The 15894-nt window shown below is 38.2% G+C and overlaps 2 protein-coding genes across 7 annotated transcripts in view; one reads left to right on the forward strand and one right to left on the reverse strand.

Annotated features, from left to right (window-relative positions):
* Positions 1-13473, forward strand: part of LOC105397600 (voltage-dependent calcium channel subunit alpha-2/delta-3) — a 35194-nt gene extending 21721 nt beyond the window's left edge. For 4 of the 5 annotated variants that reach the window (XM_048633088.1, XM_048633091.1, XM_048633089.1 and 1 more), the window contains 8 exons: positions 8647-8754; positions 9062-9329; positions 9596-9718; positions 10011-10145; positions 10768-10873; positions 11815-11832; positions 12673-13076; positions 13348-13473. In XM_048633088.1, coding sequence (XP_048489045.1) covers positions 8647-8754; positions 9062-9329; positions 9596-9718; positions 10011-10145; positions 10768-10873; positions 11815-11832; positions 12673-13076; positions 13348-13440 — 1255 coding nt within the window. In that variant the 3' untranslated portion in view covers positions 13441-13473. The remainder of the gene's footprint in view (positions 1-8646; positions 8755-9061; positions 9330-9595; positions 9719-10010; positions 10146-10767; positions 10874-11814; positions 11833-12672; positions 13077-13347) is intronic. The other variant, XM_048633090.1, reaches the window with a different exon arrangement.
* LOC125491356 lies at positions 325-6445 on the reverse strand. 2 transcript variants are annotated; one of them, XM_048633086.1, is made up of 2 exons: positions 6273-6445; positions 325-6173 (listed from the first exon to the last, which is right to left on the reverse strand). In XM_048633086.1, the coding sequence occupies exons 1-2, from the start codon at positions 6373-6375 to the stop codon at positions 1216-1218; spliced, it is 5061 nt and encodes a 1686-aa protein (XP_048489043.1). In that variant the 5' UTR covers positions 6376-6445; the 3' UTR covers positions 325-1215. The 2 variants fall into 2 exon arrangements, with proteins under 2 accessions (XP_048489043.1, XP_048489044.1); XM_048633087.1 differs by having other exon boundaries at positions 325-5528; positions 5989-6445.
* Positions 13474-15894: the final 2421 nt, after the last annotated feature.

The raw sequence follows: 15894 nt of genomic DNA on the forward strand, positions 1-15894 counted from the left end.
CACCGGCATTGGGTGTCACGTAGGGGATGTATGCTTCAATAACTTGAGCTACGCAGATGATATGGTGCTCCTCAGCCCCTCGGTCGGCGGATTAAGAAAGCTCATTGCTGTGTGTGAGAGATTCGCTAATAGTAATGGTTTAAAATATAACGCCAAGAAATGTGAAGTAATGGTATTTAGAGTGGGGAGAGGTCCGGAGAGGATACCCCCGGTCTACATGTATGGCTCATCGATTCGGGTTGTAGATAAGTTCAAGTACTTGGGTCATGTGCTGACGGAGACCCTGAGTGACGACTGTGGGGCACTGGTAATAAAACCCACATAAAATATTGAATGGACTGTATATTATTCAACTTGTAAGTTTACACATGTGTTTGTCAGGGCGTACGACGTGTGACTGACTCATAAGTACTATATGTACATACATCTACCTACATACATGTCTGTATCGTACATAACTGGGGGCCCAGCAAGATAAACTACTTAAAAGCTAAAAGTATTAAACAAACATTAAAAGTTTTCTATTTTTAATTTAAAGTAGTTACAATAGGATTGACCTACTACATATTTTTAGGAGTTTACTCATTTAGTTTCAATTTAAATTTATTGCTTGACAACATGATGTGTACATCATAAAGATATATCCTAACAAATATAAATTTATACAAACATTAAAAAAGGTGGTTTTATTTTTGCAAGTAAGAAAACACAGTAGGTATGTACCTATTAAGTATCAGTAAGTGGAAACAGACAAATTAATGTTTTATCAATTTCTTTCATGTTGATGCTTAGAGCTGTTATTATATTATACCTTTGTAAGTACTTATGAAAAACTATTAACAATTTACAACCTTTCATATAATTAGGTACTATGAGCAATTTTTAAACTATTTTTGTGATACTGAGAATGTGTTGAAATGATACTGAATAGTTTAAACATTACACAACATCAACCAACAAAAAGGAACAAGATGTTCTTATGACAAATGCTTATTTCTACTTTATTACTTAAACTAAATCTTATTTTAAGTTATTTTTTACTTCGTAATTTCCTGTAGTAACTAGGAATTTTAACGACAAAACTTAACAATGGCCGAGAATCTTTCTATGACCTAACCTATGTATTAGAATACATTTTATTATTATATACCTAACCGTGAGTGAGTGAGATTCACACAGCAATCCTGAAAACAACCAGATAGCAACCTTATGTCCTCAGATTTGATTCTGATTGTCTTCTATAGGCAAAAGACAAACCTTACCTATACTAGTACGCATTACTGTGCCTTTTGGTGTGATGACAGTTAAGGCCCTTACCTTCCCATCTGCACCAGGGAATGTCTCCACCACACGAGCCATAGGCCAAACCAAAGGAGGGGCATTATCAATTCGTAAGATGACCAACATACCCTTTGATATGTTAGGTAGTGGCTTACGCCATTTAGGCCTACTCTGAAGTTGCATGAGGTACTCTCTAGACCATGATTTCCAGAAACATTGAGTCATGTGACTGCACTGTTTCCAAAATTTTAAACGGTTGATTGGTATGTTACTGATATTAGGTTCAGGAACAGTGCTCAAGGTGGCACCAGTAAGGAAGTGGCCTGGTGTTATGTAAGACATATTATTAAAGTCAGCTGTTTGTAAAGATAACAGTGGTCTTGAATTCAAAATTCCCTCTATTTGTATAACAACTGAATTTAACTCCTCATAAGTTAATATTTGATTACCCACCACTCTTTTAATGTGTCCTTTGGCACTTTTAATTCCGGCTTCCCAAAGGCCTCCAAACACTGGTGAGTAGCTTGGAATGAAGCTAAAATCTATGCCTGCACTAGTAGTAAAATCAAGAATCAGGTCTTGGTGCTGTTGATTATCTTGTAACTTATACAATCCGTTTAATTCGTTATTCGCGCCTTTAAAGGTCGAAGCATTGTCACAATATATAACAGAGGGCTTATTACGCCTAGCTATAAATCTTTTCAGACACTGCAAAAAACATTCAGTTGTTAAACTAGATGCAAGTTCAATATGAATTGCCTTTGTGGCAAAACAGACAAACAATAATATGTATGCCTTGTACGTAAGAGCTTTTCTTATACGATGCATTTTGACTATGAATGGACCTCCAAAATCAATGCCTACCTTTTCAAAACACCTACTTGGGTTGACTCGGTCTGGAGGCAGAGATCCCATCAGCTGCTCTGACGTTTTTGCCTTCAATTTGAAACATATGAGACATTTGTGTACTACATGCTTAATTTCCCTTAAGCCGTTTACTATATGGTATCTTTGGCTCAAGGAAGCGTACATCAATTTTTGACCTGCATGCATCAAAGTTTTATGCTCATTTTCAATAATTAGATGGGTTATATTAGATTTTTTGGCTAATATGATTGGGTGTTTTTGATAGTAAGGTAGGTCAGCATGTTGTAACCTTCCACCTACTCGCATAAGACCCATGCCGTCAACAAACGGATTTAATGCCTTTAAATGTGATGCAATTTCTTTCCCTAAAGATAAACCTGCGATTTCCTCTTTGAAATGCTGTTGTTGATCATACTTAATGATCATTTTTAATGAAGCATCTACTTCTTGACAAGATAAACGACCTGCATTTCTTTTAGCCTTTTTTCTACATATGTTAATGAATCTATAAACATATCCCATCACACGTATTAATTTGTTTAAGCTTGAAAACTTAGAAAACACTTCAAGTTTTTTTTGTTTTTCAGCTTTATCTACCGCCAAACAAACCTTTGTTTCAGGTATATCAGTTGGCATCGTGAAATTGTCCCTATTGTTGGGGAATTCTTTACAATATAAAAAGCCAGGTCCTCGCCACCACAGCTCATTTGTCTCTAATAAATGAGGTTCAACTCCTCTCGATAAGGCGTCTGCTGGGTTTTCATGACTGTTTACATAAAACCACGAGAAACCCTGAGTTTCTTCTTGTATAGTCTTTACCCTATTTGAAACATAAACTGTCAGCTGTTGGGGCTCGGTTTTAAGCCAAGCCAACGTTATCTGTGAATCAGAATGTAGATACACACAGGGATTAATATTTAATTTGTTTATTTCATCGTAAACCTTTTTTACAAGATGCGCTAATAACAACGCGCTGTTTAATTCAAGCCTAGGAATACTAAGCTGTTTTAATGGATTTATTCTAGATTTGGAGCACAATAAAGTTACACTTATATTTCCTTCAGAGTCAATGACCCTTATGTACAAGCAGCAACCATGTGCCTTGCTGGATGCATCGGAGAATCCTACAAGATCTATCTGTTTAACAGATACTGTATTTATGCACCTAGGAACGCTAACATTCATTTTAAATAAATTTTTTGCAAAATTTATAAAAACACTGTTTAGTTCTTGAGGGATAGGCTGATCCCACTGAATTTTACAAGCCCAAGTTCTCTGCATAATAATTTTTGCTAACACTACAACTGGCCCTACTAGACCTAGCGGATCGAAAACTTTACTCATGAAGCTCAATACCTGTCGTTTTGTGTAGATATCTAATAAATTTTGCTCAGGACAGTTAATTCGTAAAGTGTCTGTACTGACATCATATGTAAGACCTAAAGTTTTGATCAAAACATGTTCAGATTTAAATAAATCGACCTCACTTATACTTTGTTTATCGAGTGGTATGTCCCTGAGAAGTTCTGGACAGTTTGAGCACCACTTGTGTAACTCAAACCCTCCCTTTTGTAACAGTTCACATAACTGCCTTTTTGTTTCTTTGAGCTCTTCAATGTCATTACACCCTGTATTAATATCATCAACATATGCATTATGCTTCAATGCAAAAGCTCCTAGGGGATAGTCCTCCTCATACATATCAGCTAGCTCTATCAGAGATCGCGTTGCTAGGAAGCTTGAACATTTAAGCCCATACGTCACAGTTTTAAGTTGAATGACCTTTATGTTCTCTTCAGGCGTCTCACGCCATAAAATGTTCTGCAATGAGCAGTGGTTTTCGTCTAACATAAGATTTCTAAACATCATTTTTATATCAGATATAAGAATATATTTGTGAAATCTAAACAAAGTTAGAATGTTAAATAATTCATTTTGAACCGTGGGTCCATTTAACAATATGTCATTTAATGACACATTCTCATTTGTACGCATCCCCCCATCGAAAACTACCCTCATTTTTGTTGTCTTACTTTTGTCATTGAATACAGGATGATGCGGTAAAATATAAAATGGAACATCGTCTATATTATATTTTTCAATTTCAATATACTGTGCATGACCTAAAGATACATATTCATCAATGAATGCTTTATATTTTAAAAATAGGTCCCTGTCCTTTGCAAATCTTTTTTCTAAATTGTGAAATCTTTGTAAAGCTCTTGTCAATGAATCTCCTAACTTTATTTTATCATAATCTTGCTTCAAAGTTAATGAAACATGAAACCTGCCTTCTTTTAATTCTACTGTCTCTTTATAAATTTTTTCAGCAAGTTCTTGTTCTGTGTTAGCCTCTGTGAATGTTTCAGTAATTTTTTCACACTCCCAGAGTTGACTTATATTTGTATTTAACTCATTTAATAATTCTAAGTTATGTTGCGACTCTGACTCAACGTTCAAAAGATGACTGCTTGAACTATTTTCATCACCCTGTATAGTATTACCCTGTCTAGGGACCTTACCAGCCACAACATACCCAAACAAAGTTTTATACAAACAAAGACCTCCAGGTACAATTGGGATTTGATCCCGCAAGAGCAATTGAAAGAAAATATCGCACCCTAACAGGATACCTATCTTCTCCTTTTTGTAAAAGTTTTTATCTCCTAACTGTACATGATCAGGAATATTTAATTCTTTTGCATCTATTGAAAATTGAGGCATGTTGCACGTAATATTCTCCACTACACAGCATGATAATGTAAGTGCCTCTTGGTTTGTGGTTGAATGAATTGTAAATTCAGCCTTTTGTGAAATATTATTTGTCTCATAACCAATGCCAGTAATAACACTCTGTTCATTGTAAATATTGCAATCAATTGATTTAATTAAATCATGTAACACTAATGAAACTTGACTCCCCGAGTCACATAATGCCTTAGTGTAAATTACATTCCCACTTTTATCATGTAACCCCACATTTAATGTAGGCAATAAAATATTATTACCCATGTTCATAGACAATGCCACCTGCTTTGGTTTTTTCTCCTGGTGCAGTAAAGAATTATGCCGTTCTTTACAAATATTACACCTAAATGCATACCTACACTTTTGGCTATGTAACCTTAAACATAATTTACACAACTTATTGGATTCAATAAAGTTGATTCTATCTGAGTAGTTAGATAGCTTAAACTTCTCACACTGGTGAAGCAAGTGATATTTTGAATTGCAAAACTTACAGTTGTCATTGTTGTTGTTGCTATTTTGGGTGGAGGTTGTTACCAGACTTGCGGTGCGGCTCCCACTCACTGCATGACCTCTTTTTAAGCTGGAACTATAGCCATCTGCCACAGTCTCATACGCAGCAGCTCGTTGTTCTATAAATTTGAGAAAAGATTGCAAATTATGTAAGCCGTCTTTAAGTTCTAAATAATAATACCGCAACGTTTGTTGGTCCAACTTTCTTTGTAAAATACAAATGATGATGAGATCCCACTGATCAGTTGGTACCTCCAACGTTTTTAAAGCAGCTAGATGCTGTTTAGCTTGTGCAACAATGTTTCTTAAGGCAGGTGCAGTACATTTTGTTAGGCATTCTATGTCTAATAAAGCAGATATGTGGTGGTTAATTATTTTCATTTTGTTATCATATCTCTCAGCCAAAAGTTGTAATGCTACTGTGTAATTTTCAGAAGTTAGGCCTAAATGCTTGATTACATCAGCAGCCTCGCCCTCTAATGATGTTTTTAAGTAATAAAACTTGTCACAGGACGATAAGCTTGAGTTATTGGCAATTACACTGGTGAAAAGATTAATAAAATCATAGTATTCACATACCTTTCCACTAAACTTTTTTATATCGATAGGTGGCAAGCGTTGGAATGTGTGATTGTTGTTAGTTAAGCTGGTGGAAGCATTTCCTGATGACGAAGCAGAGTAACCTTGTTTCATGGTGAGGTACTCAGTCAAGGCAGACAAAGCACAAAAATACTTCTCCTCATATTCTAAAAACTCCTCCTTATCTGAAATATCCAACACAGAAATATCTATTGTATAATCACAGTACTTCTGAAATACCTCAACAAGCCTATCTTTTTTTACTAATAGCTGAGAATACGTACATTCTTCTAAGTTTTTAATCACGTTTGTGAAATTACAAATATTCGTGATACTACATTTGGCTTGCCCCCTGGCAGCCTTCAATTTCTTTAAATCTTCCTCCATTTTGGAGATTCTATAACTTTTTACACTTGTATTTAGTTATATTAATATAGATTAATATTATATTTTTGAAAAATACTAAAAACACAAACAACAAAGAAATTTTCAAAGAGATAAAATGGCGTCGAACGTCGAATTCGAATCAATCGAAGCTTGGTCCGCGGTCCCCGCAGGTGGCGCGCGCGTCGCCTTTTTTGACCGCTGAGGTTGGCTAGCCTGTGACGAACGTTCCCGAGTATTGCCGATGCGACGAGTTGCAGTCTCCCGACCGCGGGTGGCGCGCGCGTCGCTACTTTTTTCGAGGTTGGCCCGCCTGTGACGAGCGCTTCCGAGTATTGCCGACTCGACGAGTTGCAGTCACCCGACCGCGGATGGCGCTCGCGTCGCTGCTTTTTTCGAAGTTGGCCCGCCTGGGACGAGCGCTCCCGACGATATGCCGTCCCTTTCTAACCCTCTACGGATTGGATCAGCTATCCTCCTCTCGCAGTAGCGGAAACGGTCAATTTGACGCGATTTCCACCAATCAGGAACCTCGACGTAGAATTCTTGAAGCTATGTTGGCCAACCGTATTCGATGGAAATGGCTACGTGTATTGGTGAACCATGAAATTTAGCACATGTAAATGTTTGTAAAACTATGAATGCAGCTCGAATGTATAGTCTCTCACTCTTAAACTGTATCATAAAACGATGTAAAGATGCCGCAACAAGGGCAATTTGAAAACGATTGCTTATAGCAGCAATCCACTTGTATGTAAAGTCCAAACCTCGGTGACACACTTATAGAAGTGCACTCGCAGAAAATACTATAGCCGCGAGACCCGATGATTCCCAGAAGCAACAAGGGCAATCTGGCGTCGATTGCTTATAGCAGCAACCAACTTGTAATGTAATGTAAAGTCCAAAGTCCGGTGAAAACACTTATAGCAGTGCACTTGCAGCAAACACTCCGCAAGACCAGATAAAGTCTTTGGTAATTTTGTAACACTGTCCACGATTGACGGCACTTGTAAATGTTAGTGTAAGAGTCCGGTGCTCCGCACAACCGCAAAAAAGTCCGACGAGAGTCCGATGTAAAAAAATGGCGTTGGTACGGCCAATGCAATGAAATGTAAGATGAGCCACACTCGCGACAGCGCCCTGATCCAAACGGTAGATTTATAAATTCCGATGAAGGACCATAATGTGGGGCACTGGTAATAAAACCCACATAAAATATTGAATGGACTGTATATTATTCAACTTGTAAGTTTACACATGTGTTTGTCAGGGCGTACGACGTGTGACTGACTCATAAGTACTATATGTACATACATCTACCTACATACATGTCTGTATCGTACAACGACGCCGACATGGAGCGCGAGCGGCGGGCCCTGGCGGTGCGGTGCAACATGCTCGCACGCAGGTTTGCCAAGTGCTCTAAGGATGTAAAAATTGTGCTCTTCAAGGCCTTTTGTCAAACGTTTTATACCTGCCAACTATGGATTAATTACACAAGGAGAGCATACAGCACCCTTAGAGTACAATACAATGACGCACTACGCATATTGCTGAGACAACCGCGCTACTGCAGTGCGAAGGCCATGTTCGCCGACGCCGGGGTCCCCGACTACTTCGCCGTGCTGCGGCTCCGGGCGGCGTCGTTCTGGGACCGAGTCCGGAGCTCCAGCAATGAGCTGATAGCAGCTGTCGGCGACGATATTTATGGAAATGGGTTCATTAAGCACTGGCTTTTCATGCACCAGTCGGGGAATAAGAAGTAGGCGAATGCATTTAACATTTTTATAATTTTAATTGTAATTTGTCCATAGTTTTATTGCCCCTATACAGCACTTTATTATATTTTTGTGTTTTTATGTTTATTCAGTTTTAAATATTGTACTTTTATTGTATTTACATATGGGTTTATTTTGTGATTTTAATTTTAATGTAACAAATGATGACCTGAAATAAATGATTATTTATTATTTATTTATTTATTTATAAGTTAAACAAGCAACTAAGCCATAAACAATATTTTGCTACGAACTTGCTACGGCGTAGCACCGTAGCAAGGATCCTTAAACTTTTGGTCCTAGGTATTTCATTTATTTTTTATAACATTTCGTAAATAGCAAACAGCTATATAAGTACTTATTTAAATAGATTGACATCGGAGTAAAATTACCGACTCCTAAGGATTTGTTAAACATATTTTTTTGTACAGTATACCGAACTCTCTATAAACGTAGAATAGCCATTTCTAGCACTAACAATAGCCACACATTGCAGGTCGGAGTTCATCCAGCGCTTCGGGCACCTGGTGGCGTTCCTGTCCACGCACAGCGGCCTCACGCGCTGGCAGACGCACCCGCCGCGCCCCGACCACGACGGAGATAAGTATGTGTATTGTGATATTTTACATACTTTTCATTCCGAAATGTTAAGTAGGCCTTCGGTGTATCGGAGAGGCTGCTTGTGCATGTATGCCTGCGCAGTTATTCCGTTTATCGTAGTGTGTGTGTGGTGGACACCGGTACACCGGAACGGTTCACCCCATAGACACTATAGCTGGACTGTTTATCAAAGTTTTGTGGCAAGCGTCCCGAGCTTTTTGTATTGATCCTGATCTCCTCTTGAAAACTAATTTACCTCAACATCATCACAGCTCGCATTCCACTTCAACAACCCTCCCTCCCCTCCCCAGGCTAGAATTCGGCAAGCGCTGGCCAAAATCCATCGACGAGGTGTGGTACCGCCGCGCCGTGGAGCAACACGCTGTGGACCCGCTCAGCTTCGTGTACTCCCTGGAGCTGAACACCGACACTTTCCCCGTGAATATCAGCTCGGCCATGGTGACAGCAGCACATGCGGTCTTCCACGCTGATGGGCATAGGAAGGCGCCAGCGGCGACCGTCGGGTTCCAGTTCAGACATGATAGGCTGACTGAGTGGTTCGAGAATATTACGTCATCGGTGAGTTTGAGAATGGCTGGTGATGAGGAAAGTTACAGATAGCACCCAGTGCGTGGTGGCGTGCTTTGGGAGAGGCCTATATACAGCAGTGGACTGCTAATAGGCTGATGATGAGTTTGCGGGTTGACCGCTGTGTTTTGGCCTCGAAGGATAGGAAGAAATGGGAAAAGAAATGTAACGTAAACGAAATACAGCTTCCAATAAAAACATCACTAGAAGAAATCTATTGAAAGTATTCTAACATATTTTCGTAATACATTTTCCAGTGTGAGCACAACAAGGAGTGCGTGACGTGCCAGTCGGACAACTGGGACTGCTACCTGGTGGACAACAACGGCTGGGTCGTCGTCAGCGAGGACTCCTCTAATACGGGACAGTTCTTTGGAAAAGTAAGCAAATTTAGTCGCTACCTTTACATAGTTACTGTGATGGAAAATATTGATGACGCAGTTTGAGTAGATGAACATACCAAAACGGTAGCAGTTTACAGAAACTGTATTAGGAAACAATCAATATTTTACGAATAATGAATATAGACCATTGTTATAAAAGCATTCGATCCTCTAGCTTATAAGGAACAAATCTCTTTCAGACCTAATACGGCTTGAGTAATAGAAAACGTATCCAACAAAGAAAAGAAAAATGTAGGAAGTAAATTAAAGGACTTTTCAACAATTCCAGGTGCGTCCCGACATAATGAGCACTCTGCTGCAAGAGGAGGTGTTCCGCGCGGTGCACATGATGGACTACCAGGCCGTCTGCTTCCGGCACAAGTTCAACACCACGTACAGCAACCCCTCCACCATGCTGTATACGGTAAGGGCTCCTGCGCAGCCTGGTAAAAATATACCGTTGTATGGGAGCCCGCGCACTAGGCAGCCACGAATTCCCATATATTTTACTGGCTGCCTAAGTGCGCGGTCGGCCTAAGTATCGAGCGTGCCTAATAATAGTTCACTGGTCGACATGGATATTTGCGAAGGAGCACCAGACCATTCTGTCCTCTCCTTCTCTACTCTACCCAGTGTAAGGTCCAGCGGAGGGGCCGTCGCATACTACGATGCCTGTTATTGCGCGACCAAGAAATTGTCTACAACGGTTAACGGTTATTACTTATTCCACTATAATGGCCAGCCCACTGCCTCTTTAGCTTGCAGAATTGAAGAGATAGCTTTGTTATCAAACGAATTAACTCTACGGATAACCCGCAAATGTCAGGCTGTTTTATCGTGTGGATTCTATCGCGCATGCGGGATTGCCCCGCACGCGTGACACCCAAGTGTGCGGGTTTTATTTATTGTAATGCGTGGAATGCCCGTGGGACGCGGGAAAATGGCGTGCGATCGATGCATGTTTGATAAAATCCGCACCATATTAAAAGCATCCTGAAGTTAACTCTTGCGAGTAGGCACTACAACTGAGTAATATTATTCCTTAGCCGCTGGAGCACGTGCGCCTGCTAGTGGCATGGTTCCTGGCCACCAGCGTGTGGCTCTACAACTCCGTGGCGCTCACCGTGGCCCAGAGCTTCTCCTTCGATGACGGTCAGTATTGAGTGAAGTCTACTTGTGTTGTGTGCAGTTTGAGGTTATGGAGTGAGACTCTACAGGTGGTGCAAAAGTGGTATACTAAGCCGAAACGTGGTGACATTCTGAATAACTTTTGTTCTACGACTGTATGTGGTATACAGTACTTTTGCAACATTCTGTGTGTGGTGACTCTTGTGAAAGGAATTCTGACGAAATGAGCGGGGAATGGGGTTGAGTTCCTCAGATTTGATTACCGAGATAACGTTTATGAAACATCTGATGTTTCAATCATGTGGATGATGAAAAAAAATTGCACATAAAAGGTATCAAGGAATACAAATGAATGAGTGTTTAATCGATGTTGCGAAATGACAGCATGAATTATAATACAGGGTGTAGTTTTTACCATATTGTGCTCCGAAAGTATCATATCGATAATTTAATAGATAAATGACACCCTGTATTTATATGTGTTAGATTTGATTAATGTGTTTGTTTGTGAGGGTTAAGATAGACGTTAGCTTGTCTGTTTATGGGCACTGCCTATCTGTCTATGCATGTTAAAAGTGTGTGTTTTCCTGACTGTTTTCAATGTTAAATTTATATCAATATCTGCATAGGTCTGTTAGGTTCGGCTTTGTGTGAAAAATCTAGCAAATCTCTAACGAAAGTATTGTTCAGGTAAGTATAATATCTAATAGCAAATGTTTTATTGATTTCGTGTATCTATTCAGCGGCGCACTTATAGGACCAAAACATAGTCCTACCGCTAGTACCTACCATGATCTAATGATAAGTTACTAGATATTTTTAAGCAAACTATATTTTAAAAGGCAACAAACCACTTAGATTGATTATAACACAATTTGCTAGCGAATCTAAATTTAACTTGGAGTCTCATAATTGGACAGTAGAATATTTTAAGGAAAGTAGTAATGACTCCATCTTGTTTTCAGAGTTTGTTACACCCACCGGTGAGTCTAGACCTCGATGCACTGTAGTTAGGACTCAGACATTATTCTATTACTAAATGCCTGATCCTTTTTTTAATCAACCTGTAGATTAGCTTTATGACGACGCATGGTATAATTTAAAATTTTAACAGGTAACATATCGTTCCTGAAATTGCTCTTTTTAACATGGATTTTTATTAAAGCGGCGCTATTTGCATGTATTGACCGCTGTAAGTACATTAGTTTTCACATACCATGGGTATTCTGATACATTGTATTTTTATACAAAATAAAATACTGTAATCTAACGTTTAAACGTCCTTGTATGAAATTGGTCGACGACGACAGCCTTCCAGTCGAAACCTCTGTTATGTGAAAAGTATTTTACTACGCATCCTTTAGTATTCCCTCAAAGTCCCTGAATCGTAACTGTAATAAATACATGGCATTATAAGAGATCACCGCTGTAAAATGCTTTGTCAGTGTTTACATTATCCCGCCCATATTTTATTTAAGTACTTACTTACAGTTATTTAAATTAAAAGCAGTTCCAAAAATCAATTAATTTACCTAAATTTATATCAATTAATTTTACCTATATCTACATCTACTGATGCTTGGTACCTGGTAGCCATTCATTACATTTTCACAGATTGAAACTTTTTATGGTTCATTATATCGTTGGGTTCAATGAATGCGTTAGCTACCAGATTATAGGTAGATACAGTTTTTTATTCCAGCCATTACCGGCAACAGCTCCGCCGCATGTTTACCTACCAACATTCCCATAACCAATATTTTCTCTGCATGTGACAACCAATCGCCAACAACTCTCATTACAAATCCTCCTTCTCCCCGTAGTGGCGTACCAGAACTACGAAAACGACGAGATGACCGACGAGTCCTTCATGTCGAAGCCCCCGTCAAGGATCCTGGAGCGAGACTTCGAGAAGTTAGTCCTCATCAACCGGACCCGCCCCACTCCGTGCGACCGAGAGATGTATTTATACCAGCTAGATTATAACGGGTTGGAGCATAAGTTGAACAAGCCGTTGGCTGACTGCAACAGACCGTTCTACGTTCAGTTGGTGAACTATACGAATCTGTTGCTGGTTGTGGTGGACGCTCTGTGCCCTCGTGAGGAGGCTCCGGTGCCCTCGGTGGACCCCGTCGAGGTGTACTACAACGTGACGCTGCCGTGCTTGAAGCATATGAACCCGCTGTACAGACGGCAGCCTACCTCGTGCATCCGGAACCATACTGAGGTTAGTTGGTTTTGTCGAGATTCATTTACACAGTGTATTATTTCGTTGCATGATTCTGATTGTAGACGTATCATCACAGACCTAGTTACCTTCTTGTGATGACGTCAATTGGTTATTGATCACTAAAGCCAAAATGAATCAAGCGGAACACGAACAATTTTCGATCAGATTTTAGGCACTCTATCGTAGTTCAAAGGTGTTAAGGCCCTAACAATGTTAATATAATATATTATGTAGTTTACTTAAACTAAACGTACTAATTTAATTTCAGGAAAGCAACATTGACATGTGTGGGCGCGCCAGTATTCCCAGAACTACGCTCATTTGGATACCGACTATTTTAGCTGCTCTAACGTACCTGTGAATGTATCACTCATGATTACATCTATGAGTTAATTCATAGGGCTCATCTGATATCAATATAGGTATCGTTCCATCGTGGAATATGGCGCGTCGCCCTAACTAAAAGCTCTGTAAGCTTGAAGCTCGACAAAAAACAATTGACAACATTTCAAAATTTTATACAGTTGAAAATCGAAAACCATTTAGAGATATGGCTCTAATATTCACAAAAAAAAATGTTTCCGATTTTTCTATTGATTTATTTCTGAGAAAAACATAAAAATCTAAATTATCATTCGTGACATCACGATGTGGCATAATAATTAAACGCGCTTTTACTTCTAAAACATGAACAACAAAAAAACATGTTATTTTACTTTGACAATGACAATGACAAACATCACTCAAATGTCTGTCACTTTTATGTGTCCTTGTCAATGAAGAAAGTTCGTGATTGGTTCTTGCATGCATGGAAGTAATAATACAACAGGAATGCGCACTCACCAAAATGATGCAAACAAAAATAGACCTAACGAATTCACCTTGAGATTTATATTTGAAGTGAAAGAGGCCGCGAGCCGATAGAGAGGGTTACCACAGAGCCCTTCCTCTCTTTCTAACAATTGCCAGGATTTTGTTGTGTAAACTTTAGTAGATTTTGTACGAAGAGAGCTATGCAAAAAAAATATTAAATTAACTCATAGACTACTGTATATCATATCATTTTCAAAAACAATTTTATAATAAATCATTATAAACATGTAATTTTAATGAAATATTTGGTATTTGTATGAATAATAATTTCATAAAAAATATTGGTAGTTTTTCTAAATTCTTAACGACAAGACCGTAGTTGTCAAGATGACGGATGACGTTTATACTGTTGTGTGAGACGTTATGGTTAGGGTGACCATTCATTCGTACTTTTGAATAACTTTCCATTAATTAGGACCTGTTTCATGCAACTTTTTGTTTTATTTTATACCTAAGTATCATTAGGTATTATTGTGGCTTTTTTATCTTATAAGGCGGGTAAAGAGTTATGAGCTGTTGATTTTTTTGGTGATAGATGTGAGTATTATAAGATAATTTATCAAGCTTAAAACCGGCGGAAGCACTTAGGTTGAGATATTTTTTTGAAATCTTTCATTTACATCTACTAGACTAGACTATGTAAACGGAACACCCACAGAGTAAACACGTTTTAGGTAGGAAGACTACGTAGAATAATGATTTCAATATTACATTGCAGTTTGCACTGCAACAACACATCTATACAAATTTTACCTTCACCCCATTTGTTTACTCAATTGTCATATCACCAAAATACATTCGTACCTACATTGCAATCGAATTATTCGAATAATAGGTGACTTTAAGACCTATTCGCGACATGATAGATTAGAAATGATGTCTCATGAATTACCTAAAATTATGGTCACCAAAAATAGAAAGAGATGGAGGGCTCCGTGCTGACTATCTCTGTCGGCTCGTTTTTTTGGTGCAGTGCGCATTCCTGTTGTATTATTACTTCCATGGGTTCTTGCCACAAAATAAAGTTGAAGTTGAAGTTGATTGGTCCTTGTTCATGTCAAGTTAATGTCATCAAACTTTTTTTTTTAGGTTAGGCAGGCAACGAAAATATTTTTATCCCAAGCCTCGACGTGACGTCACTCATATTATAAAAATTTTGAACTTTGAAATTTAAAAAATATATTAAAACATAGAAATATTAAGAAATAAAAAAATACGGGTCATCTAAATTTGTGATATCTCGTCGAAAATAAAATAGAATCGGTGAGCATTTTATTTGAAATGTTGTCAATTGTGCCAGAATATTGTTTTACCTAAAATCAGGTCAGTATAATATATTTATTAGATTTTCTCCAATGGTACATTTGAAATTAGAGTGAAAGAGATAGAGACCGAAACTGAAAAAGTTGGCCATCTCTGCGAATTGTAGCTTATCAAATTGACTGTACTATAATGATCTACATACATATCTATGAAGCTAGGTGAAGTACCTAATTCTATATGATTAAAAGATGTAAAAGTACCTACTCATTATTAATTGTAGCTACGCCTATTTTTGTGTTTGCCACTTGAATTGTTTTATCTGTGTTAACCTTTTAGATGTTTATTGATGTTTTAAACGATAGATCTGCGTATAATGAATGCCATATCCGTTTGTAAATATATTAGTATATTAACCATGAATGAGCTAAAACTAGATAGTTTAATTATAAAAACTTTTAACCATTATATTATGTCATCATAAATAATATTATTATGATTTTAAGGGTTTGCTAAAGTTTTTAGAATCCACACATATCACATAGATTACCAACTTTTTATATGAATTCTAAATTTATTGGTACCTAGGTCTAATTATTGCGTGCTCCCGACGTGCCAGACTAAAAGGCATTGTTTAGATCTCAACATTCATATCAAAAATCTTCTACCGTATCAATCATTC

This window comes from Plutella xylostella, chromosome 5, assembly GCF_932276165.1.
Source record: "Plutella xylostella chromosome 5, ilPluXylo3.1, whole genome shotgun sequence".
NCBI lineage: Eukaryota > Metazoa > Arthropoda > Insecta > Lepidoptera > Plutellidae > Plutella > Plutella xylostella.

Coding starts and splice junctions, on each gene's coding strand:
- LOC125491356 (XM_048633086.1), bottom strand. CDS start 6,375: ATGGAGGAAGATTTAAAGAAATTGAAGGCTGCCAGGGGGCAAGCCAAA. Junction 6,174..6,272: donor GATTAAAAACTTAGAAGAAT/GTACGTATTCTC, acceptor TGGATATTTCAG/ATAAGGAGGAGTTTTTAGAA.